This window comes from Mytilus galloprovincialis, chromosome 7, assembly GCF_965363235.1.
Source record: "Mytilus galloprovincialis chromosome 7, xbMytGall1.hap1.1, whole genome shotgun sequence".
Taxonomy (NCBI): domain Eukaryota; kingdom Metazoa; phylum Mollusca; class Bivalvia; order Mytilida; family Mytilidae; genus Mytilus; species Mytilus galloprovincialis.
Genome location: NC_134844.1, coordinates 42,880,323 through 42,907,815, shown reverse-complemented (window position 1 = coordinate 42,907,815; position 27,493 = coordinate 42,880,323). Strand labels below are relative to the sequence as shown.

The following is a 27,493-nucleotide window of genomic DNA, read 5'->3' as shown; positions in this document are numbered from 1 at the left end:
AATAACCCGTTGTCAGTATAATTATGCTATCACTGCAGTTCTTTTTATCCGAAGTGTTGTTACTTGAAACGAGAGCAAAATCTCAAACCCTACTGCAAGTTATAAGGACGACACAAAAGAATAAAACATTTTGTTAGATTTTGACGATGTTACATTTTAGACAACTAAGCTAACAGCATTTTCCTTCTTTTTTAGTTCAAACGGTTTGAAACAGTTAAAAGTTATCACTGAATAAACGATGAAGGAAATGATAAAACATTACAATCAATGAGGAAGATGACATTAAAGTTGATATAGTAGATAAAAGTAAACTTTGTATATAGGACGGGGATCACAAGGTTGTCTAATTATCTGGTAGTGGCAGTGGAGATCAACCAAGGTAAGAAATATGCTTACAATAAATCATGTTAATATTTTGTATCGAGTTCAAACGAAACCGTGTATATATTTAACAGATAGCACTGTATTGCTTCTTTCTTTTTAAATAAATATGACATACTTTAAATAAATGAAAAATCACAAGACATCTGATAATAAAAGAAGACAACATTTTTTTTCAGCCATATCCTGAAATTATAGATGCAGTGTGCATTTGATTTTAAATCATGTCGTTAAAGGATATTGATTGCTATATACCGATGAATTGTAATAAATTCTAAAATACATATCGGAAATGTTCACTTTACAAAAAAATATTTTATGCATTGTTGTAGTTTTTTGTCTAGTTTGTAACAGTGTCATTAAAACATTATTTCTACTTTCTATGATGGTGCATAAACATAATAGTTTTCAAGATTCACTATTACATGCAATCAATTGTTATCAAAGGTATCAGGATTATAATTTGATACGCCAAACGCGCGTTTTGTCTACATAAGACTCATCAGTGACGCTCAGATCAAAATAGTTAAAAGCCAAACAAGACGAAGAGCATTGAGGACCCAAATTTCCAAACATTGTGCCAAAAAAGACTGAGGTAATCTATTCCTTGGATAAGAAAATCCTTAGTTTTTCGAAAAATTTTAAGTTTTGTCAACCGGAAATTTATTTAAATGACCATATAATTGATATTCATGTCAACACTTAAGTACTGACTGCTGGACTGGTGATACCCTAGGGGACGAAACGTTCACCAACAGTGGCATCGACCCAGTGGTGTAAAGAGTTATCAAAGGTACCGGATTGTAATCTAATACGCCAGACGCGCGGTTCGTCTACATAAGACTCATCAGGGACGCTGAGATCAAAATAGTTATAAAGCCAAACAAGTACAAAGTTGAAGAGCACTGAGGACCCAAAATTCTCCAAAGTTGTGCCAAATACGGCTAAGGAGATCTATTCCTAGGATAAGAAAATCCTTAGTTAAAACAGGAAAGCCATAACTTATTTGCCAGATTACAACTGCAGAATAAACCTTAATTCTATTGTTTTTGCAGTGAAAAATTGATACTTTTAAAAGCAGCAAATACAGATGGTATGAATTCAGAAAATGATATCATTATAACTCGTCAACAAAATGGAACTTTTGGTTTCACTGTAAAATCTTCTAAAGACGGTTGTTTTATTGGTAATATAATTTATAATATATATCATGTCACATTCAAAAAGTCAATCCATTTATAACTCAATTAATAATTATGAAGTAGTCTTCTTTTTTTATTATTATTTATTAAGTAAAACATATATACACTTTATTGATTCATGAACAAGTAAAAGTAAATGCCGGTCACTTCAGTGTAAAAAATTAACATCTGACTTCCTATAAATTTCACAAATACATGAAAATTTTACTTAGTATTTGCATTTTGCATATATCAGGAACACCCTTATGACAAACATACATTTCTTTTGGTATTATTAGAAATGTAATAAAAAAGACACAAAATTGTATATTTTTTTATTGATATTCTTTATTCATTTACATAGACAGTCAAGCTGAGCATTGTGGAAAATTACACGGTGATAAAATCATTGCAGTAAACGGAAAAGACGTTAGGTCCTTGGAGCACAATGAAATTGTCACATTAATCAAAGAATCTAGAGAAGCAGTCTCTATCCGCCTCATACATCCAGGTCTGTGATCATCTCCTTTCCCAAAGAAATACCACCATTTGCTTCCTTCACTCCATAACCTCATCTTATTCGTATGTATGCATTATGAGAATCGTTGCACAAAATTATGTTTTATGATACATGTACACCTTAGAGAAATTATCTCAAAGTAAATACATCATAAATGTAAGCCAACATCGTATAAAGTATATGCATTTTTACCTGTTCCTTTTTGGTTAATATTTTGTTTGAACTGAAAGCTTGCTACGAGTAAAAGTAAATAGTGATTGTGACGACCCAAAATGCTAAAAAAGAAAACAATACTTCACAAAAGTTCAAGCTTTGTATATTTCGAGGACAAAAACAATGTTCTCATTAAGTAGAAATTATGTTCTCATAATTGTAACGCGATATAAATGAGCAAAATAGGAACATGCGAGCTTTATACGGTGAAAACATACTCTTCATACTCTGTCATCTGATGCATTATATCAACTAGCCTAGCAAAATATAACCTTAGCTGTATGTTGCTAAACCTTTTGCAATAGTTCTTTCAATATTTAAACCCTTTTATTATTTAGTTCAAATAACAACCTAATTATCGCGAATGATACACACAAAAAATATGAAGAAAGAAAAAAATGGGTTTTAATCATGAGATAGTATTTAAATCAAAAATGCAAGCACTTTCAGCAATATGTACTGAAGTTCCCTAGACGCTTTTTCTGGTGAAATAAAACGCCAGTATAAATATTGAGTTTTAAACTTTGTACGCCAGTTAAAGGTAAAAGCCAAATAAAGTACAAAGTTAAATAGCATGAGGGACCCAATATTACAAAAGGTTTTGCAAAATACAGCTGAGGTAAAGCTAAGGTAATTTTTTTAAAAACCTAACCAAGACTCGAAACCTACCAAACCATAATAAGCTATAGAAAGATACCCTTATGTGCTAAGCATGGAGAAGTAGATCCTAGTAGACCTGTTATGTAGGAGTTATTTCAATCTTTCATAATGAAGTACTTGACAGTCATGTTTCCATAAGGGAGATACAGTGGATACGCGTTGGTTTGTTGAAAAGAAACGATGAACCCGGATGGTGAATATTTAAACTAATGATGTCACCTCTTTTTAATATTCATCTATATAGTTCTTTAATTAGTTTACACATATTGTATTTGCAAAAGTAGCAAAAGATATTTGGACACAAGTTATAACTATAAAAGTGACGTCCTCTCCATAATCATAAATTCATATTTCATTAATTTTTTTTATGTCTTATATTTAACGTAAATATATAATAATTGTCTTATAAAAACATCGGACTAATTAGATGCGAGGATATGCAAATTGAGATAGAGACAAGTAGTGAGCCATTAGTTTTCATGACGTCTTAGAGATTGTTTTATTTTTTTTTATAAATTTCCTGTTACAAAATTTTGAATTTTTCGAAAAACTAAGGATTTTTTTATCACAGGAATAGATTACATTAGCCGTATTTTGGCATATTTTTTTTAATTTTGGGTCCTCAATGCTCTTCAACTTTGTACTTGTTTTGCGTTTTAACTATTTTGATCTGAGCGTCAATGATGAGTCTTATGTAAACGAAACGCGCGTCTAGCGTAGGCAATTATAATCATGGTACCTTTGATAACTATTCACACCACTGGGTCGATGCTACTGCAGGTGGACGTTCTGTCCCTGTGGGTATTACCAGCCCAGTAGTCAGCACTTCGGTGTTGACATGAATATCAATTATATGGTCATTTTAAAAATTTCCTATGACCAAATTATGAATTTTTCGAAAAACTAAGGATTTTCTTATCCCAGGAATAGATTACCGTGGCCGTATTTTGGCACATTTTTTTTTTGGAATTTAGGGTCCTCAATGCTCGTCAACTTTGTACTTTGTGCTTTTTAACTATTTTGATCTGAGCGTCACTGATGCGTCTTATGTAGACGAAACGCGCGTCTGGCGTATCAAATTATAATCCTTGTACCTTTGATAACTATTTGATACATGAATATCTTAGTAAAATATGCTATTAGAAATGATTGATAACAATGGATAATGGAAAAAGAATGGAAAAATATAATATCCTTTCTATTCCATTTCCACAAAACGTTCAATAAAAGAATAAATGTAACTAACAATACTCTACAGGTAAAATGTCTAATGCCCAATTTGCAAAAGATATATCTAATAAAGGTAGAACAACTGATGAACAGCAGATGGCAAGTAGTTTAGAACATGGACGTCATAAAGAGGATAACAATGCAACGACAATATCTAAACCCAGAAAACAATCAGAGTCTCCAAACGTACTTAACTTTTTAGACACAGACAGCGAAAGTGATGAAGAAATAAAACAATTACAACTGGAGTACGAGAAAATTAAAAGACAGAAGAAAAAAGAAAAAAAAGATATGATGAAACAACGCATTGAAAGAGAAAAGCTTCAGTATCAACAACTTACAGCAGAAAAACAAAAGTTTGAAAAACGTGAGTTTATTCACAACAATTTAATACCCAAACATAGTACTCACCATTATTTACAGAACGATAACTTTCTGTTCTTTAGCCGAGTTTGGGATTTAAAAGTCAACAGCAGTCGTACAATGAATATTTAAACAACTGTTGTATCAGCGACGATCTTTACTTTTTAGATTTAATGCAGATAAGTATTTTCATCTTTCAGTGCTGAAAATCTGTTTTTGAAAATTCAAAATTTGAGTGGTAAACTGGTAAATTCTTCTTGAAAGTTTTCTTTTAAAGTCTTGTTAAGACGACGCAATAAATACTTGAGTACAAAATTTTGAACGTATCATTTGCATTGGACATTTTTGTAATTGAAAATATTAGGCTATTATCTGAATATGGTAGTTATATTGGCTGCTTTAAATTTAATTTTGGTTATTTCATAATGTAATTTTTCTCCTCATTTCTCCTTTCTGTATAAGCCGTTGGATAAATTCTGCTTCATAAGAATTAAAAAACAAATCTGAAAGTAGAGGAGCGCAATTGGTACCAATTGGGATTCCAATAGTCTGTTGGAAGACCAAACCTCCAAATTCAACAAATATGTTGTCAACTAAAACGTCTAGTGCCCTTTTAGTTAAAGAAACATAAGCTGACGAGTTTTTTCAGTCGAGCTTTAAGTTTAGTATGTGGAATAGTGGTATAAAGAGTTGAAAAATTAAAGGTTTTAAGGTTGGTACAATTTTTAATGATTGAGATTGTAAATTCACCAATAACTCTTTTGATTTTTTTCAGTATCCACATCTGATTAACACCACTTCTTGAATATGCCGTTTGGAATATTTCTGAAGTCCTTCTTTGACTGCAGTTAGTACGGCAGTAAGAACTTTAGAAAGGGGTTACGTGGAACACTTGGAAGAACCTGCAATATACATTTCCTTATAAGGATTCTTATAAAGCTTAGGAATCCAATATAAGGATGGAAGATCCTGGTCTTCATCCTTTGGATTAACGCCAAAGGAGATTAGAACCGATTTGTGGTTTTCCAGGATCTCCTGCTTCGTAAGCGTACTTAGTGTATATGAAGGATTTCCAAGTGTGTTATTCATCCCGAGTTCCTTAATCAGGCTGTCAATGTAGTGTTTCTTGCAAACCAAAACAATATTGTTTGAGGATTTGTCAGCTGGAACGACAACATATTTGTCATGGAGGCAAGACAACTCCTCTAAGACCTGAGGGTCTTTAAAGATGGTAGGAGTTTTGGTGCTCATTGACCCTTTAAGCTTTCTTACTCTTATCTGAATCAACTAGCTCAATGATTTTACCCACTCCGAAAGAGTGTCAACCGCAACTTTTTCTCTTTTTTCCCAGTCTTTTGCATAACCCTCAGCAGAATCCATTAGTAGTTTCAAGTTCTGCCTCCAATTGATTGACTGTGGCTCTCTGTATTTCGGACCCTTGGACAAAAGTTGTCTCATGTTGAAGTTATGGACTATGTTTGGGTCTCCAGAAATTTCATGGCCAGCAGGATTATACACGAAAAGGGAATGTGAACAAGCACAATCAAGTGGTTTAGCTTTGAGGTCATTAGTATTTAGATTCTGCAACACTTTTTTGTGATTGAAAATTTTAGATGCAACAAGGTTGGTGTAGGAATACTATACTATAGGAGAAGATTGATCCTTCAAGTAAGAAGGCGTGTTGCTTTTTACTCTTTTATGGTGAAGAATATTACTTATATTTTTAGCATCAATACCCTTGTTTGTGAACTTCAAATTGAAGAATGAACGTTTTTGCAGTTCCTCCGAATGTTCAAAAACGGGTCTAAACAATTTATGGTTAGCAATATCCATCACCATGGCATCTATTTTATACTTCGTAGATCGACTATCTGTAGTGTGGCATTCTTCACACGCTTTCAATAGAGAGTTCAGTCTGGAAAGCGGAAGTGAGTACAGTTTAGAGCGAATGTGATGAATTCCAAGAGGTTTATTGATATGTTCGGCAAGGCCATATATAGAAACATGCATATCAGGTGAATTAGAGCGATGATGTCCATGGCTCCTCGGCCGACGAGGAGACCTATTTAATAAATCCATCACATTCACTGAACTACAGATAAGGCTACTCAAGCTACCTACAGCATCTATTTTATGGTAACATCCATAAGGTGTTGCAGTTCCTAATTCTCTGATCCAGTACTCGTCTCTTTGTCTGCGAAACGGTGTATTTAATGTTGTATTATTTGTGTGGTGATACATTTTTTCTAAAATGCGAACTTTAATGGAATTTCCTGAATGGACAATTTGGTTGAAATGTTGATAAACGATTTGTTGGTTATGAATATCGTTCACACGTAAACGGGTGTTTAATCTGCCCTTTGTTTCGCATACATAAATCAAACCACACAATACAAGCTTTTTCAAGTATTCACTTTTTTGTCGAAGGAGAAAAGTAAATGTATTGTCAAATTTACATAAGAATTATATAAGCCAAAATTTTTTAAGTCAAGATGTTAGGTACCTCAGATTGGAAGACCTCCATGAAAATAAAAGTTAAACATAGGAGCATTTAAACGGTAGCATTTCATGACAGCCGTGAAACAGTATAATATGCGATCGTCTCAATCACGTACATGTTTTTTTTAATTTCCCTTAGAACTTAATTGATTTGGCATTCGATTTATGCTTTATCTTTCATGTAAAAATAAATCAAATTTCTATAATCAGCTGTTTTGCTCACCTTGCCCAGAGCTATTCTCATCACTTGGCGTCCTTCGTTCGTCGTCGTCGTCGTCGTTAACTTTTACAAAAATCTTCTTCTCTGACACTACTGGGCCAAATTAATCCAAACTTAGCCACAATCATCATTGGGGTATATTATTCAAAAACAAATGTGTCCGATGACCGAGCCATCCAACCAGGATGGCCGCCATGGCAAAACTAGAACATAGGGGTAAAATGCAGATTTTGGCTGATATCTCTGAAACCAAAGCATTAAGAGCATATCTGACATTCGGTAAGATTGTTTGCAAGCGTGATAATACCGTTTCAACTGAGGGATATATACTCCGTAAGTAGGTTCGCTGAAATAATGCTATATAGAACTGGAAAATTCACGATATGAAAGCTGAAACCAACTCTTTGTTTCTCAACACTCGCAAAGATAAAAGACAAAATTAAAATTTATATGTTTTCTTTATTCAAATTACGATGTGATAGATACGTTTAACAAGATATTCTTTCGTGAGTTGAGAAAAAAACATAACATATCAGTCAAATAATTGATAAATCATGTAGTGTCGATATAGTTTTTTTCCTAATATACAGTTTTTGAATAGACACATATGGTATACGATGAAATATAGGATATGTTGTTGATGAGAACCGTTAGTTGACATTTGGAAATTGAAATCAACATGTTTTTCATAGATTCTAGTTTGAGTTTGTCTATATGTGTCAAATTTGGAAACAGTTTAGAATATTTGGTAGATCAACAGGAGTTATGATTAGTTACTTTTTGGTAAGCTAAGATTACATTGACGACTGGAATTGATTATAAAAGTAGGACCATTTGAGAACCAGAAGAAGGAATATCATATTATATTTATATTGTTTCAGAGCCTGTAAATGTTAACCCAAATGAGACTGTCAACTCAAATGAAACTAATCAAAGAACATATTCAAAATCACCACCAGAAGACAATAACGAGGGTTTGTCTTTATTTAGACCTATCTTTTTTACAAACATAACTTTTAAATTTGAATTGTTGAAAGAAAAGAAGAAATAACATCTAAAGAGATCTCGATCTTCTTATTAATATAATAATTATGCAGGATTTACGGTCTACATGAAATAACATTGAACATACAATACGTTCATTCAAAGGGTAAAAAAGAAGAAATTCAGAAGCATGTACAAGAAACCAACATTCAAATGACAAAAAGGTGCAAATGCTTGATAGCAGAACGATAAAATATTGTTACCCTAACCCTAACAGGAGATTGAAGAACATAAAACTCGCATACGTTTAAAAAAAATAGTCAGAGAATGACTGTTCAGTGAGATTATCTATATTGATCTTTGAAATTGTAATTTTCACAAACATAACGATTTCTTGTTTACCGATATGTTTTTTTTACATATTTATTAACTGCGGTGTCAACAGCAAAAATTGATTAGTCTGCAGAAGAAAATTCAATCTCTCTGATTCCAACATTCCCGGACACTCCCATTATTCAGATGCTTAAGTCTTGATTGACAACAAATATGTTCTGTTTGAAAGACCCATTTTCAACACACATGCAGTCAGCATTTCACGAACCTTTGGAGTTTCTAATATATATATATATATATGCGAAAGCAAATTTACAGATCTAACATTGTTGGGTTAAATATATATATACAACTCGTCTAAACATCAACCCAACAATGTTAGATCTGTAAATTTGCTTTCGCAAATTTTTGGTTCTTCCCTCGCCGGGATTCGAACCCATGCTACTGTGATATCGTGACATATATATATATGTCTAAGAATATAACGTAAACACGCTAATTAATACATTAAAAGTTCTATCAGATTTTACATAGAAATACGCAATATTTCGCTAGACAAATTGTGTATCAGGTCAAGATCTATCTGCCCTGAAATTTTCAGATGAATCGGACAACCTGTTGTTGGGTTGCTGCCCCTGAATTGGTAATTTTAAGGAAATTTTGCTGTTTTTGGTTATTATCTTGAATATTATTATAGATAGAGATAAACTGTATATAGAGATAATGTACAGCAAAGTAAGATTTACAAACAAGTCAACATGACCGAAATGGTCAGTCTACCCATGGAAGTAATATTCAATATTACTTCCATGGTTGACCCCTTTAGGAGTTATTGCCCTTTATAGTCAATTTTTAACCATTTTTCTTAAATCTTAGTAATCTTTTACAAAAATCTTCTCCTCTGAAACTACTGGGCCAAATTAATCCAAACTTGGCCACAATCATCTTTGGGGTATCTAGTTTAAAAAATGTGTCCGGTGATCCGGCCAACCAACCAAGATGGCCGCCACGGCTTAAAATAGAACATAGGGGTAAATTGAAGTTTTTGGCTTATAACTCAAAAACCAAGGCATTTAGAGCAAATCTGACATGCGGTAAGTTGTGTATCATGTGAAGATCTATCTGCCCTGAAATTTTTAGATGAATCGGACAACCCGTTGTTGGGTTGCTGCACCTGAATTGGTAATTTTAAGGAAATTTTGCTGTTTTTGTTATTATCTTGAATATTTTTATAGATAGAGATAAACTGTAAACAGCAATAATGTACAGCAAAGTAAGACCTAAAATTAAGTCAACATGACCAAAATGGTCAATTGACCCCCTAAGGAGTTATTGTTCTTTATAGTCAATTTTTAACAATTTTCATAAAATTTGTAAATATTTACTAACATTTTCCACTGAAACTACTGAGCTAAGTTCATTATAGATAGAGATAATTGTAAGCATCAAGAATGTTCAGTAAAGTACAAACACATCACCATCACCAAAACACAATTTTGTCATGAATCCATCTGCTTCCTTTGTTTAATATTCACATAGACCAAGGTGAGCGACACAGGCTCTTTAGAACCTTTAGTTTATTTTTACAGTTGGCACAGTTTCAATAAAGTCAAATTTTGAAGATGTTAAATTTCGACTGTCTTTTGCTGTTGATAATCTTCTTCTTCTGTAAGACTTTGTCCATTCTTTCACTTTTGAGTAAATTTGTTTCAATTTGTCGCATGAAACTAAATATGTCGCGGATTATATATATAGGACTCGGAATCGCGATGGTCACGCTTAAGTACGATGATCCACGCTAAAGTGCATTGGTTAACACGCTGAAGTGCGATGGTGACGTTATGACGTTAATTTGTTAACAACTACGCTGAAGTGCGATGGTGGTTACGCTGAAGTACGATATTCTGCCTGGGACATTGAATAATAACAAATGTACATGAGTTGTTAAAAAAAACCATGAATAAGATTTTTACAAAGTAGCTCCTAATTTCTGTTCAGTCCAAACCAAAGACTTAACAATCTTGACTTATTTTAATCTTATTTTGAAATTGTCAATTCTCCGATTATAAGTATTTAGTCAGAAAATACGGTGTTCAAGGATAAAAAAATAATCAGCTTTTGGGTCATTTTAATAGCACTTGTCACGTTTTTTCCAAACTTTGACATTTGCTGATAAACCACTGAGGAGAATAAAATAAATTTGGAAATACCCATAGGTACCGGTCAAGTTGATTTCGGCCTAACATTTTGTAGACAATTAACACTGTAACCACAATAAAATAAGGATAGAGTGACGGTCTTATTACAAATTCGGATTTATCTTGGGACTAAAACAACATCATAACAACTTGATATTGCAAACACATTGATAATACTAGTAAGTTATTTCATTATTTAATTGTCCATGCAAACAAAATCGTGTGAAGCATACTTGAAGAGAAGTTAAACTTAGTCTTTAGATCAAGATATTTTATTTGTCGTAAAAAGTTTTGCAGCATACTTCCGTACACTGGTTACCTCATGTGCAAACCAATTTCAGCATTCATCTGCCCAATGACTAGCCGATTGGCATAGTTTAAATTTTTTATAAACTCCACCTGCACTGCTTAATATTTTTCGGGACTTCCATCGTTCGTTACTTTCTTTTTCCCTTCCTTTCCTTTGTTAGCATGAAACCATCATCTACTTAAACCCATCCTTCTGCCAGGGAATTGATTTAGTATTTTAGTGACGATATTTTTGAAAACGTCACAATATTCAAACATGTTACTAAACCATCGTACTTCAGCGACAAGACCATCGTACTTCAGCGTGACCATCGCACTTCAGCGTCCCCATCGCACCTCCGAGTCCTACATATATATAAAACAATCACTCAGAAATGTGTTGTATATCAATGAAGATAAAATCAATTAATAAATGATCAAGCATAGTATTTTCTTGTTGTAGTAGAGCCTGAAATTCTGACACCAAATGAGACCGTAAACTCAGATAAAACTATCAAAAGAACAGATTCAGGATCATCAAAAGACTATTACGAAGGTTTGTGTTTATTTTAGTAAGAACTATTGTTCACGTTCACAAAAACAACTCTAAAATTGACATTATTAAATAAAGGCAACAGTAGTATACCGCTGTTCTAAAGTCATAAATCGATTGAGAGAACACAAATCCGGGTTAAAAACTAAAACTGAGTTAAACATATCAACTATAAGAGGAAAACAACGAAACAACAGAAACACTGAAGATCAACAAAAAGCCAAAACGACAATGCAACACGAACAGAAACAATGTCTTCCTTTACACTAATTTGTTGATATTTTCCTATATGCAGTGATCTTAACTACGAGACCTCTCGTTAGAGCTTCTGCAACCACACACCACAGGACAAAACCATTATCAGTCTATGGAAGAAGCGTATCGATAAAAACTTTTCTTATATCACATAGCGATATTGTCTAATATAAATTGTAAATATGCAGACATTCCATGCGGAAAATGTTGTTTTCGGCAACGAAAAATGAAGAAAATACTAATTTTAAAACTTATTGTTCAAATATAAACAACAATTGAGTCTAAATATACATGCAGAAGTTAGTTAGAAGCTTAAGTTTATGTCAGTGTAAAATTTGAAGTGCTGTGTTTTTCTTATATACATAAATAAACAATGCGATACTTTTAAAATATCAATGCGATACTTTTAAAATATCATAACGGTGTTTTTGTTATATCAATATTAGTACCGATTAGTATTAATATTAGACTGTTGTACCCATATTTTGACAATTTTACCTATTATGTCTGTTTTGTTCACGCATCGTTGTAAATATGACAGAATTTGATGAGACTGTCATACACGTGAGAGGTGAAGTGCTATAAAACCAGGTTCAATCCACCATTTTCAAAATTTGAAAATGCTAGTACCAAGTCAGAAATATGACAGTTGTTATCCATTCGTTTGGTGTGTTTTATCATTTGATTATACCATTTGATAAGGGACTTTCTGATTTGAATTTTCCTCGGAGTTCAGTATTTTTTTTTTATTTTACTTTTGTATGTAAATAAGCAGTTTTAAGACCATTGCTTAAATTCAAATTGTTTTTGGTAACATCTTACAAATTTCTCAATTGGTTTTGGAAGCAAATCTAATCAAATAAGAGTTTAATAAACAATGCCGTAATCAAATAATCAAATAGCTAAGTATCAAAATGATTGACCTGTACTTTTGAATCTCCTTTTTTTTAAATTAGACCGTTGGTTTTCCTGTTGGAATGGTTTAACACTAGCAATGTTCTTGTTCCTATATAGCGTGGTGTTCGCTGTGAGCCAAGACTCCGTGTTTAAGGACCTACTTTGATCTATAATGGTTTACTTTAAACAAATTATTACTTTGATGGAAAGTTGTCTCATTCGAACTCATGCACCATCTTCTTATATCTATAAATCTTTAAAATTTCCCCTTATAAATAACTGCTTTCCAGTCCTCTAACTGAACAATCTAAATTTATGAATTTAGGAAAGATATATAGATATAGGAAGATGTGATGTGAGTGCCAATGAGACAACTCTCCATCCAAATAACAATTTAAAAAAAAAGTAAACCATGATTATAGGTCAATGTACGGCCTTCAACACGGAGCCTTGGCTCACACCGAACAACAAGCTATAAAGGGCCCCAAAATTACTAGTGTAAAACCATTTAAACGGGAAAACCAACGGTCTAATCTATATAAAAAAACGAGAAACGAGAAACACGTATATATTACATGAACAAACGACAACTACTGTACATCAGATTCCTGACTTTGGACAGGTGCAAACATTTGCAGCGGGATTAAACGTTTTAATGGATCCAAACCTTCTCCCTTTTTCTGAAACAATAGCATAACATCACAACATAGAAAAAACACACGATAAAATATCAATTGGCAGACTTAACTCAATCAAAAAACGTAAATTAATACACAATGAACGAATGAACGAATATACACATTGACATTTACATCTTCTTTATTTGTGTTCTAAACATTTTTTTTAATACTCATTGAAGAAAACAAGCGATACAGATTGTTATTTTGCACTAAGAAAAGTTCGCGTATTTATACTATCGGTTACTAGCCAAAAACGAAAGTCAAATCTCTGTGGCAACAATACATCGGAATACCCTCACGGTCATCGCGATGCAAAAGAGCGTCCACGCGGCGAGCTGATTATGTTCATAGAGATATCGATTTACCAACGGGGAAAAGTCTTTGATATCCAAAAAGAACTGTCTTTCTTCTCAATATCTTTTGCTATGTTAATAAATAATAAATATATTTTCTGTTTGACAAGATTTTTGATTTTCGTTGTATCTGAAGTTGTCCAATTTTTATAGTCTGAGGCTACTCAGTTGGTATCTTCAAAGAGCGGGACATCAGCATTTGTACATTTTAATTTGTTTGGATTATTGATTTTACCATTTGAATATTCATTGTAATTTGGAACTGTATTGGATTGGATTGGATTGATTGAATGAATGTTTCTTTTAAGTAATGATATTTTTTGTCTATTTCGATAATACCAAGGTGGGTAGACTATAGCAGTGGCGGATCCAGCCATTTTAAAAAGGGGACATTAACAATTATAGGTCGCCGTACGGCCTTCAACAATGAGCAAAGCCCATACCGCATAGTCAGCTATAAAAGGCCCCGATAAGAAAATGTAAAACAATTCAAACGAGAAAATAACGGCATTATTATATAAAAGAAAAATAAACGAAAAACAGATATGTAACACATAACCAAACGACAACCACGGAATTACAGGCTCCTGACTTGGGAAAGGCACATACATAAATAATGTGGCGGGGTTAAACATGTTAGTTAGTTGGTTAAACCATGTGATTGAAAACAATAGACTGAACAGGTTTCAACTATCAATCATTTTGTCAATAGGATCAAGCAACATTTTCGGAATGATAAGTTCATGTAAGCGTTAATTGTGTTACAGTTACGAAATTTTAGTGATGTTGATCCTAAAACATTGAACTGGTCATGATCTAAGTTTGTGAATTATGTTTGCAGTTTTCTTGACATGCATTGTGACGTGTCATCGTATTAATTCTATATTAGAAAACTATGGCAGTTATATTAGAAACGTATCGCATTCATAAATTTTTGATATTAAAAAATCATCGCTATGATATAAGACAAATATCGCATTGATATTTTAAAATATAGCAGTATCGTTGACTTATAGGTGATTTTGGTGTGTCGAAAACAATTGAATTCATCTCAATTGCATTCCACTGAATTTGCTACATGATATTTATAGATTGTGTACATCTACAAATGATAAATCGTGCATTTATGTTTCATTTATTCAATTATTCAATTTTCTCGTTTAAATACACCTTGCTTGTTATTACATAAAATAACTCATGAAAATTATACACCAGAAGTATGTCATGTTAAATGTCACCCTGTTTTAAGAAAAGAGTCATTACTTTATACCGATAAATATGCCTTTCTTCGTACAAATGCTAAAATTCGTCTGAAATTTCCCACAATGCAACTCGTTGATATAAGACAATATCGCTCGTTGATATAAGAAAAGCTTTTATCGAATCGCTTCTTCCATAGACTGATTATAAAAGCATGTAAACAAATGTGAACTGGAAAGAAAATAGTAATAACTTATTCCCAAAAACCAAATCTAGTACAAACAATCATTTAACAACTACTTAGAAAAAGTTTAATTAACAAATGGAAATGCATCGAAAATATAACAAAATATATATATACATGTATATATAATGGCTCTATTAATTCACTCATTTGTTGGGAGCGTCATGTGCTCATTCTATCAACTCTTTGGAAAAATGTGTTTAACTAATACTACCTTTCCCATTTGCGTTTTTTGCATGTTACAATTTAAAAAAAAACGAAAGAAATACTTGAATGTTATCATATGAAATGTGTGTTTTACTATTGTCAAAGATAGGCTAAAGATACAAACAGGACAATCAAACTCATAAGTAGAAAATATACTGAAAACGCCATGACTTAAAATATTAATAAAAAAAAAACAGTACACAAAACTACTTGACGTTGTTATCATATGGTCTATGTCCTCATGGCGTGCTTTTTATATGCCTTTTCCAGAATACAATAGAGTTCCTCTAGACAAATACAAATTATCAAATTCACTTTATCATTTCCACAACTTAACTCTATTCTGAAAGCTATGAATGTACATGTATATTTTTGGAATATGATTTTTAGAAGAACAATCAATTAGGAATATTTCATCGATTGACCATATATTTGGAAGACAAAATAGAAAAAAAAAGCACTGATAGGTTACAAATCTCTATTAGATTTCAGGAAACAAGCTTTATGCCTAAAAAACTAGTTTCAGACGATAAACACGCCGTCTTAATATTATTATCTAAAAAGAAAGTATTTATGATTGGTTTTATAATGATGTGACTAGCTTGCATTAGTTATATAATCTGTAGCAAGCTACGGAGAAGAGTAGTAATTATTAACTGAAGATTAATATCCGGTTCATTACGTCATACTATGTAATATTCCAGATCTAAATGATGAAAATAAAATTCTACAAAATCGCACATGATACACACTGCTGACTATGCGCTTATTATTATTATGTCAGTCTAATCGAGGTTTTCCGAATATTTCCTTCTTTGTGAATAACTATTCACTATATCGTGTTATATTTTCCTTACACGGTCCCTCATTCGTGACTCTTAGAACGAAATACGCACATTTTACTTTACGAGCGTGTTCCATGTAAATTTACATTCATGTCATATTACTAATAAAACGGAAACAACGATAAAAATCTAAATAGTTTAGGTACTGCAAATCCTTTGATTTTATAAGTACTTGCACATCCCTTGCTTTTAATTTTGAAGGTTTGAGCTTCCTGATGAAATTCATTCTGTAAGGCGCCTCTGATGCACCAAATAAAAAAAGTACTTTCCTTTTTTTCAGAAAAGGGAAATATATTACAAAACATTTTATTGGACAGTTGAGGCACGCCTTCGTATGCAGGATATAATCGCTGTGTTGAATACCCATTGGAGGCCTTTGGTTGTTTTCTGCTCTTTGGTCGGGTTGTTGTCTCTTTGACATATTCCCCATTTCCGTTCTCTATTTTATTCAATCCATGCCATATGCAGTTCTTAATCGAAATTTATTGCTTGAGACAGTATGTCGAAACATTTTGCAATGTTTTGTTATCAAAGAACCATAACAATGCTTTCAACTGTGCATACATGTTATATTGTCAGAGAGATATTTTTGCATTCAACCTTGCTTTATTTCAGATATAGATCCCCAACAGCACAGCAGTAATAAGAGTGCAGTGTGTGACATTCCAGAAGACGGTACGAAAAAAGTAGACATCTCCAAAAATTATTTTAAGAAAAGCTTTCATAAAAGACATAGTCCAATTTAGATTTGTTTAACTGGATACTCTTAAGATTTTGAGAACCACAGTTTCAATATGATTCGATTTTACTGGATCGCGACTTCTGGCACTTCTTTTATAGATATTGTAAATTGACGTCATTCTTAACTTTTAGATTACTACTAATGGTACCCACATATAAAAAGAAAACATGCAAGATAATAGTATATATAATTCATTTATCGTATGGGAAAGCAACCAAAACTTATTAGTAATACTAATGTATAAATTGATTTATTTCACTTGACTGGGCGGAGTGTAATCGGTTAGCTCATAATAAAAAATTCCATTTATAGGTAGGTGTTTCAGGATGAACTCATCAAGGAAGTGTTCAGTCATTGTTTTGTAATTTCCTTTGATGACACTGATACATGATTGGAAATAAGTAATAATTATAACGGCAATCATCCTTATCACACAATCTTCAAATAGACTGTCCTTATGCAAATTAAAACGTAAGCTCCGCCCGATCAGTTGAAATAAAATTGGTAATAACCACAGTCAAAAGGTGTAAATGTTTATGATAAATTTGGTAAATGATAATGTAACAAAACATGACTTGGTCACCTAGACCTTTGACAAGTCTCGTAATTTAGGAACTCTAACAACCTTTATTATTTAGGCTAACACAGTAAGGGAACGAAACGCCTTTTTGTTTTCTCTTGATAATTTGTTTTTCTTTGACATGGTCCATGTTTAAGTTGATGAGACGTAATTTAATTTCATTTATTAATTCGTAGTTGACATGCTGTTTGTTGTTAATGATGTTCGAAATACTTAATATACCCTTAAATATAGTAGCCACCGATGTAATAGTGTACTAAGGGATGACCTATTACCGCATGTACAAGCTGGATAATGCACCACTTTGACCTTGCTCTTGATTGCATTCTTTGATAAGATATTGATGAGTTTTTGTTTTCTCTGTTCTACTATTTATATTGTTAAATATTGTCCTTGATTAGCTTTATTTTAGGACCTTACAAATGGCCTTCACTGTTCTATCAGCTATGTTTTAAAGGGACGGATTCTGACTTCAATATAATTTACTCCATAAAATGTTCATGTGTCGGTACCAATTAAGGCTAAAGTAGCTAAAGTAGTCTTCTAATGTTCAAATCTCTTAAATCAATAAAATGATGAGACAAAACAAGATAAAACAGGAAAACCGACAGAATCACAAGACTTCCAAAAATAGCCATACCAGGTACGTCGACATGATACTAGTAATAGTCCCCTGCTGTGCAGCATTACCCTTCATAAGTAAAAAATTGTTAAACTTGTCTGGTTTTCTTTCATAATTTTAGTAGTGGTCCTGGTAAAGGTGAATCTAAAAATGCGTTTCGAACGCATAACATTCCTAAAGTGTTATTTGTATTTATATATATATGGTATTTGTTTAAATATTTGTTTTTGAATATTATCGAAAATAACTTTATTGAAAGCTATCGTACATCCTTCTTCTAATACTAATTGTAGTATCTGTACTGATAAAGAAGAAAATGTAACATTGATAATTTTTATCGTTATTTTAGGTTCCAGTTACAATAATTACATTCTTGTTGCTGCACTGGATTTTGGTACAACCTTTTCGGGATTTGCATTTTCACTGAGATCGGATTTTAGTATTAATCCATTGCATATCTATTCCAAAGCATCGTGGAATGCAGGCGGAAGGCAATTGTTGTCTTTAAAAACACCAACCTGTTTACTTTTAGACGCCAAGAAGAGTTTTGTTGGATTTGGTTATGAAGCAGAAAACAAATACATTGATATAGTGATTGATAAGGAACAAGATGATTATTATTACTTTTATCGGTTTAAGATGGAACTGTTTCATAAAAAGGTTTGCAATCTATACAATTTCAATAGAATTGCTCAAAAATGATTCCGCAATTCACTCGATTCTTCAACATATGTTCCACTCTTTATTTAGTTACCAACTTTAACCACGAAATCAATAAAAACTTATTAAAAAAGGATAAATGAAAACTATAAGAAAAAAATATTAAATAGATAAATTTCATTTAAGGATGTACACCTCTAAGGAGCCAAACATTTCTAGAATTAAACTTGTTTTGAGACCCGATTCAGGCGGTCTATTTCACTCTAGAAATTTTTTTTGAAAAACAATTATATGATGGTGGCCCTCTTTTTTGACATTTGAAAGTACCCAATTTTGATAATGTTCCCATTTTCCAAAACTTTTTTACCCATTTTTGTGCTATTATAATGAACAAAATCAGTTTTACAATAACAGTTTTGTTCATTCGTTCACTAAAGATGAAATGGGCCAATTTGAGTAAATTTTCCCAAATAAACTATAGCTAGGTGTAAATGAAAGAAAGTTTTATAAAATTTTGTTGCTTATTCGTGCCAAATTTCAAAGCTGTCAATTTTTTTATTTGTGTTTTTTTTATAGAACTAAAAAGTAAAATCACAAAAATACTGAACTACGAGGAAAATTCAAAAAGGAAAGTCCCAATCCAAATGGCAAAATAATCAAACACATCAAACGAATAGGCAACAACTGTCATATTCCCGACTTGGTACAGGCATTTTCAAATGTAAAAAAAATGAACAAAACAGACTATTTATCAAATAAGCACAAAAGCATCTATAAAACAGAAAAATCACATTCCTTGTTTGCATGTCTGACGTCAGAAAAGGTTAACGTCACATAAAAAGAAATTTTGCCGTTCAAAGTATTTTCAAAAAATAAAATTCACATAGGGAATGGTGGTATACAGGGTTAATATATCAAATGTTATGTAAGAACTTATTTTAGAAACAGACAAAAATTTTAAATTATCCAGAAGTTCTTTAGAACTTTTAAGAATCCACCTATGGTTAATATCACTACGCGAGTAAAATGATTATGTCGTTTGTCGTTCAAAGCAATTATTTTCAACTTCTTTGTTATAAATGATTGTAAAAAGATATATCTAAAAAAAATTGAAAAGAAAAAATATAATATGGGATGTACAGGTTTCTGCTAAAATCATTTGTATACCCCAACTCTTTTTGGCTAAAGAGTCTGGCTTGATTGGTTATAAAGTGTGAAAGTTTATTACTTAAAAACTACTTATTGTAAATACACAAGTATTTCATAGAGTTAAGTTTGTTTATGATATTTTTTAATTTATTGATGTCTTTCACTGGTATCACATGTTTCGGAATAGTTTATGAATGAGATTGGAACGAGACTGACACGTCAGAAAATTACACCCCTAGGAAGAGTTATAACGTAAAACAGTGGGGAAAAAATAAAGATAGATAGAAGAACAAAAACATACCTATACAAACGATGCTCGCTCGTACTGAAAGCAAACCTGGTATTTTTTTAACATCTGATATGAATTCATCCTTTTCCAGTCCTCATAAACGTTAAAAAATAAACTATTACTTTGCTTAACAATGCAAAATTACATACTAGTAATATGGAGCCTGAAATTTATTAGTGATGATGTGTTTGTTTTCAGTTTTTGCTTCTTTTTTAACTAAGGATTATGTGATTTTAGGGCCTAATTCCGACTAAAATATTGAGTATTACAACATTAAATTGTTTACTGTTCAATAAAACAAAAAGAATTTAGTATGTATAGTTGAATGTTTTATTGTATTCGTTATTGTGAAAATGCACCTTGATTTAAAGAGGCTCGCGGGTACAAAATTTTCAGCAAAAAAATAACTAATTGTTTTTTTCATTACAAATTTTATGTATTACCCTACTAGTTATTACTTTATGATATGGTACAAAAATCAACCAAAACAATCGATCCGGTTTGGCCCCAGATGACTTTCAAAAAGTTTATATGATTAAAAAAGCTCCAAATTATCTCCCTTTGGTGCACAGATGCAATATTTTGGCATTAAAATTGAAATATCTTTTTTAACTCATCGGTGACCTACATTTTTTTATTATTGTTTTCAAAGAAGCTGTACATAAACTAAATGATTGTAAAATTTAAGCAATTACTGTAATTAAGTTCTATTTTTATTTCGATATTACCTTTATTTCTCCTACCAGTTCAACAGAAGAAAAAAAAAACTTTACAAAAATGTATGCTTCTTTCGAAGGCAGATTGTGAGTGTAAATGAACCGTGACCCCATTCTTTTTTTATTTAATTTTACCATTAAGTATACGATAAAGTTTATTTATAGAAAAAAATAGCGAAATCTTATATTAAATAAAAAAATGATTTAGACCCGCGAACAAAATAATTGAAAAAATAAGAAGAATGTATTTATGTTTAACATAGAAGTGTGTATTAAAAATATATTTTAAAGCACTGCTCGAAGTAATGAACCAGATCTACTCTAACAATGTTTGGTTGATTTTCAAGGCACTATATATAACTATATAATTTTTTTTTTAAATCTGCGTACACACAAGTAGATATATGAAGAGTATTAAAGTTCAAAATGCTAGGAAAGTCCTTTTACTCACTACAATTTTTGCTAACCGGTTTCACATCTTTGTGATAGTGATGGATGATAATGTAAGTAATGAAGGCCATCGGTAAAGAAACGCCGCTAAAATGATTCCGTAGCAATGCATAAAGGAATGTTACATAACAGAATTGACGTTTTATGTATTTAGCTTGGTTTTTACTTTTAAATGAATAAATGATGTCCATTTTTACTGAACAAGTTCACATTTGATTATGGGACCAGATGAAACCGGTCTCCGGGTGCAGGATTTTCTTGTTGTTTTAAAAGCCTTCAGCTGTCGTTTGCTCTTTGGTCGGGTTGTTGTCTCTTTGGCATTCCCCACTTTCATTCTCAATTGCATATTTTCTTTATTTATTCGCATTTCTTCAGTATATTGGTCGTCCTATTGGTAGAATGAGAAAAAATAGTATTTCGGTAATTTATTAGATGCGCATTTATTCCAATGTTCACTAACGTAAATTACCATAGTTTCTAAATGTCGGATGTGTTGACGGTGAAACATAATTCTTTGGCGTAATATGTTTCCTGTACGGCCAATATACTCTTTGTCTGTACCCGTGATCGTTACATGTTTTTCGTCAATTAAATTTCCTGATGGCCCGGTAAAAGAGTTCTAAATAGTGAAATCTCTCCAAATATGAATTCATATAACATTCTTTCAAAATGCTAGATCCAATAGCTGTTGTTTTTTTTTGTCGTGGTTAACTCAAGTCAAATGTTGATTGAATTTCATTAAACAATTGAATTTGAATCAATTAGTGGCCATTATAAAAATGATTTAAATTATTTCACAAACTCTAAAATAAAATTATTTTCAATACATTTTTCTTTTCAGGACATAACAAAGGATATAACAATTAAGGATGTTACAGGCAAATCTATTCCTGCCATTGAAGTGTTTAGTCTGTCAATAAAGGCATTAAAAGACTGTTTGTTTGAACTTGCAGAAACATGTGGTTTTGAGTTCACGATGAAAGATATTAAGTGGGTTCTTACCGTACCAGCAATATGGTCAGATTCTGCAAAAGAATTTATGAAAGAAAGTGCTATCAAGGTAACTTAATATAAGCATTTAATATATTTATATCTGATTGCAGATACCATCATTCAAATATTTTTACAGTTACTTCCCCTTTAGTAAGCTTGAAATTTCAACTTTCGTTTCGGTTTGGTCTTCATTGTTTGGTTCTGTAATGGAAGAGCATAAATAGATAAATCCCATAAAATATCAGTTCAACCTTTTAATTGTAGTTAATAAATTCTATATAACTGTTTTAGTTGGAAATTGGAATCTAAGACAGAGAAATTTCGATGTCAATTTAACACATGCTTTACTGATTTGATAATTATTGGATTTGTTTTATATAGTCGTTTTTGTAACTCATGTCATTTTAAACCGCTCAAAGTGAATATTTTTAGTTACGACATTATAGGTTATAGCTAATAACCGGTTACCTTTAAATAAGAAAAAAAAATCATCTCTGTATGTGAAGTTTTATAAAGTGAAAAAAAATGTGGGTATTTTATCAGTGGAATTATGTACAGTAGACTATGAATTATGGTGTGTTTTATTATTGAGAAATGGGAAGTTGTCAAAAGAAAACAGAATTTGTCATGTTTACCATAAATCCTGGCTAGTTTGAATGCGTCCATAAGTGTTTTATTTTCTTCAAAAAAGCGATCCAGATATAACCAAAATGGTTGCATAAAAATGTCAGATTCCTGGTGCCAGAAAATTATTAATTTATCAGAACATTAAACTAAAGAACTTAGTAGCAAACTGTTTTTCTTTGTGCTGCAGATGGCTATCCATTTATATAATAAGATTGTCATTTCTGTTATCAACATAAAAAAAACTATGAATAGTCTTACCATTACCAAAGGTGATAAACTATTTTGCACTTCGTTTTCTTGAGATACATCTAAGAATGTATGATTTGAACAATTTCTTAAACATCAACTGTTATATTATTATATTAAAACGAGAAAAGACAATTGTAAGAGGTATCATCTCATTTAAAACTGAATAATAATCTTTGTACTTTTAAGGCTGGCATTCCATCAAACCAGATTTATCTAGCACTTGAACCCGAGGCAGCTTCTATCTATGGTCAGTATTTTACAGCAAACAAAATCCAGGACGGTGGGATTGGAGAATTTATTGTCAAACCGGGCACAAAATTTATGGTAGCCGACTTAGGAGGTATTGATTATTTTAACTTGTCAATGACAGATACCAAGAGGACATTCAAAAGTCGATACACAATAACAACCCCATGGCTAAACAGAAAACGATCAACAGTACACAATACACACAAAAAAAAGCTACAGACACTGGGCAATACAAAACCCGACCTTAAGGGAGAACATAACCTGCTGTAAATGTGACACCTGATGTTACCAACATTAATAATATTAATAATATGACAGACACAACCAACCACAACCACCTTAGGCGTGGTTTTTTTTCTCTTGTTCTCCCGTTTATCCGTTGTCTTGTCGATCCTTCTTTTCTTAATATTTTTTACTAAACAAGCTTGACAGTAACGAGAGTGGTAACATCTGCGATCACTTTTTTTCGAACCACCTTTCAGACACCTACTTCCTGCTTTCAATGTTCTGAAATACCATTTTGGATCGATATGCTCAGCAAAGCAAGTCTGACAACTTGTTTTTGCTACTGAAAGCAGATTTTGGTTTTCTTTGTTTCTGTATTTTGTTGGTATCTACAGATTGTTTAAATTGACGTAACAACTATCTTGCCCTCTTGTAAAGCGTTAGCCATTACTAAATGCAGCGTTTTTGCTTTTTGTCAGATCTCTACATCCTATAAACTACACGACGAGATCCTACCGCTATTTAATCCGGAGTGTCTGATTTTATATTACTCTATTTTTGGTTCAATGTGTGAATGTCTTTATTGTCTTTGTCGGTTTTTGTTTGAATTTGTCATTATACTAATGAGAAGTCTGTTTTAATCGGAGTGTCAATCGTTTTTTCTGGTATAAAAATCACTTTTTCTCGGTTTTGAATAGACTGAAATATGCATACAAACTTTCTATTGATGAAGACAATATGTTTACAGAAATATAGGTTTTATTTTTTTGGCATCCTTATTTTCACTCTCAAATGAGACTGAATTCTGAATTACAAAGAAAAGAGATAAAAAAATTCAAATAGACATTCACTTGGAAGTAAAAAGTAAAAAAAACCAAAGCAACGAACAGACTATGAATAGTCTACAAAACAATGCAAAAAACACTGCATCAACAACAAGAACCCAACGTTAATTGACGGGAGTGATCGTAGGTGCTCCATAGGGAAAGGCAGGTTTTCATTCAAAGTAGTAATATAGTCTCAAATGACAAAAATATCTATATGTTACCGAGGCGACAACTCTACTATTTTAAAAAAAGATATCTTTCTCGACTTTTCCCAAATGAACTATTATATCATTTTTAATGTATTTCTCTGTCTTTTGTGTTCTTGTATTTATTTGCACTGTATTCCTATCATGTAACGTTGTCATTTTAACGGTATATTGTACAATGCCATAAAGCGCGGAGGTTATGCAACCACAAAACCACATTTTTTCTTAAAATGTCCTGTACCAAGTCAGAAATATGACAGTTGTTATCTAATGGTTTCTTTCTGTGTATGTTGCATAGTTGTTTGTTTTTTGCACTTCAGTGTTCTGTTGTTTCGATGTTTTCCTCTCATGGTTGATGTGTTTCCATCGGTTTTAGTTTGTAACCAGGATTTGTTTCCTCTCAATCGATTTTTTACTTTTGAACAGGGGTATACTACTGTTGGCTATATGCACATTTCCTTAATGTAAAATGAAAAATAAACAATTAAACTTAATGTTAAATAACTAAGTTTTATTGAAACAGGAGGAACTGCTGATATAATAGTCCAAGAGAAACTTGAAAATGGTCGTTTGAAAGAACTTCATCATGCAAGTGGCAATGATTGCGGTGGAACGTCGGTCGACAAATCGTACCTCAAGATATTTGAAGTTACCATGGGACCAAAAGCATTTGAAAAGTTACAGAAAGATGACCCTTCAGTATATTTGGATCTTTGTCGTGAATTTGAAGTATTGAAAAGATCCATTAGTCCATCAAAAACTGGCAAGATTAACATCACCATTCCAATTGTAGGTTTAAACAAAATATGTAAAAAATACGCGAAAAAGAAAGATTTTGAAAAGGCACTTGATAATTCCCCATATTCAGACACAATAAAAGTGTTTAATGACAAAGTTCGTATTGATGCATCTTTTGTTAAGTCTCTGTTTACACCAACGATTGCCGGTATTATTACAATTATAAACAAAATATTGACTTCTGTGTCAGGAGTGACTCAGATATTACTAGTAGGTGGATTTTCAGAGTGCAAGTTAGTTCAAGATGCGGTCATAAGGTCTTTTGGGGAGTCCAATAAAATCAAAGTAATTGTTCCAATGGAAGCAGGCATGTCTGTATTAAAAGGAGCCGTATTATTTGGCCACAAACCAAATTATATAGTTTCTCGAAAAATGCGGTACACATACGGAATTCAAATAATTGCAGATTTTAACAAGGATATTCATGAAAGAAAATATATGCATCGAGTCAAAGGTAAACAAATATGTACACAATTATTCGAGCCAGTTGTTAAGCTGAACGATACGGTCGAAATAGGGAAACAACATTTTTCTACTATTAGTACGAACAGGGAATTTCAACCTGAATTGTTCTTGCCTATTTATTGTTCTACTGAAGCAAATCCAATGTTCACAGATGAGGAAGGTTGTACTAAGTTGGGAAAAGTTAAGATGGTTTTCCCAAAACCATCAAAAGAAAAAAGGAAGGTCCAAGTATGCTTTATATTCGGACATACAGAACTTCAGATATGCGCTGTGGATTTGACATCAGGACAAGTGATATCATCACAGTTGAATCTCCTTTAATATATGCATGCATAATAATACTGAATAACGGGACAAATATTTGCATGCAATTCATATATTCTTATCAGCGGAAAAAAATTGGCAGTTGACAAATAATACAAAATGAAATTTTGGAACTTATCAAAACAAAGTCATTATTTCAGCAAATTGTCTAACAAAATGCCGTTTAATGAACTTATAATAGTTATATTCATCATTTCTTTTCGCCAATGTCAACATTTTGTTTTATTTATTATTTTGCTCTGCTTTGAAACAGTGATTATCCCTTTTGATTTTGAGATTTGAAAATGCAGCTTTGACATACATGTATTCACTATTAATATATATTATTTTTGTAATTATGCTTTCATTTTGAAGAAAAAAAGTATACTACTATATATATTATGTTCTTGAAAATATACAAAAATAAATCCAAGTGTTAGTGATGCAAAAGTATAAAATGTTCTTTTCTGAACGGTTTACTTGAATTTCATACTAAAACAATGGCGAACTATAGAGTATAATTGTATGTTTACGTTCATTTGTCAGTTAGAACATTGCTAGCGCAATACCCTTGATAGTTCATAGTCTGTCAGTCTGCCTATTTTGGGTAAAGTTGAGCGATAATGAATCACAGAAACATAGGTGTATGCGATAAATAACAGTTGCAGATTACCAATCATATACATGATTCAAAATTAGAACCTGTTGAAAAATTCTCAAGAGTACTGCAAATCAAAACAAAAAAGATGTGTAAACAATATTCAATTAAACAAATGTCAAATACTTGGTATACTCCAGTACAATAGATACTAGAACAGAGTTAGAGTAGACATATTTGCGACACTCTATGCATTGTTTATTGGAAAAACAATCATTGGACAAATGCAAAATCAAAGGAAAACGTATTGTTTGTTAGACTTCTTGACAAATCTTTATTTCGAAAAGAACAATGGAGTGAAAGCCTTTAATAATTGCAAAGTCATATTAAAATACAAATGTAACCTTTAATTAATGGATATACCGAAAAATTATTTGATGA

At 32.0% G+C, this 27,493-nt stretch overlaps 1 protein-coding gene across 1 annotated transcript; it reads left to right on the top strand.

Moving 5' to 3' along the window:
* LOC143083048 (heat shock 70 kDa protein 12A-like) lies at positions 1-26,886 on the top strand. The gene is made up of 11 exons (XM_076259183.1): positions 1-379; positions 1,437-1,567; positions 1,927-2,073; positions 4,259-4,552; positions 8,149-8,241; positions 11,534-11,626; positions 16,920-16,979; positions 18,598-18,908; positions 22,354-22,572; positions 23,568-23,721; positions 25,412-26,886. The coding sequence occupies exons 2-11, from the start codon at positions 1,477-1,479 to the stop codon at positions 26,470-26,472; spliced, it is 2,523 nt and encodes an 840-aa protein (XP_076115298.1). The 5' UTR covers positions 1-379; positions 1,437-1,476; the 3' UTR covers positions 26,473-26,886.
* The last annotated feature ends 607 nt before the right edge of the window (positions 26,887-27,493 follow it).

Excerpts from the sequence above, each read along its gene's own strand:
- LOC143083048 (XM_076259183.1), top strand. The coding sequence starts at position 1,477 with ATGAATTCAGAAAATGATATCATTATAACTCGTCAACAAAATGGAACT. Across the intron at positions 2,074-4,258 it reads TATCCGCCTCATACATCCAG|GTAGAACAACTGATGAACAG; the intron begins GTCTGTGATCAT and ends TATCTAATAAAG. Across the intron at positions 18,909-22,353 it reads TGGAACTGTTTCATAAAAAG|GACATAACAAAGGATATAAC; the intron begins GTTTGCAATCTA and ends TTTTCTTTTCAG.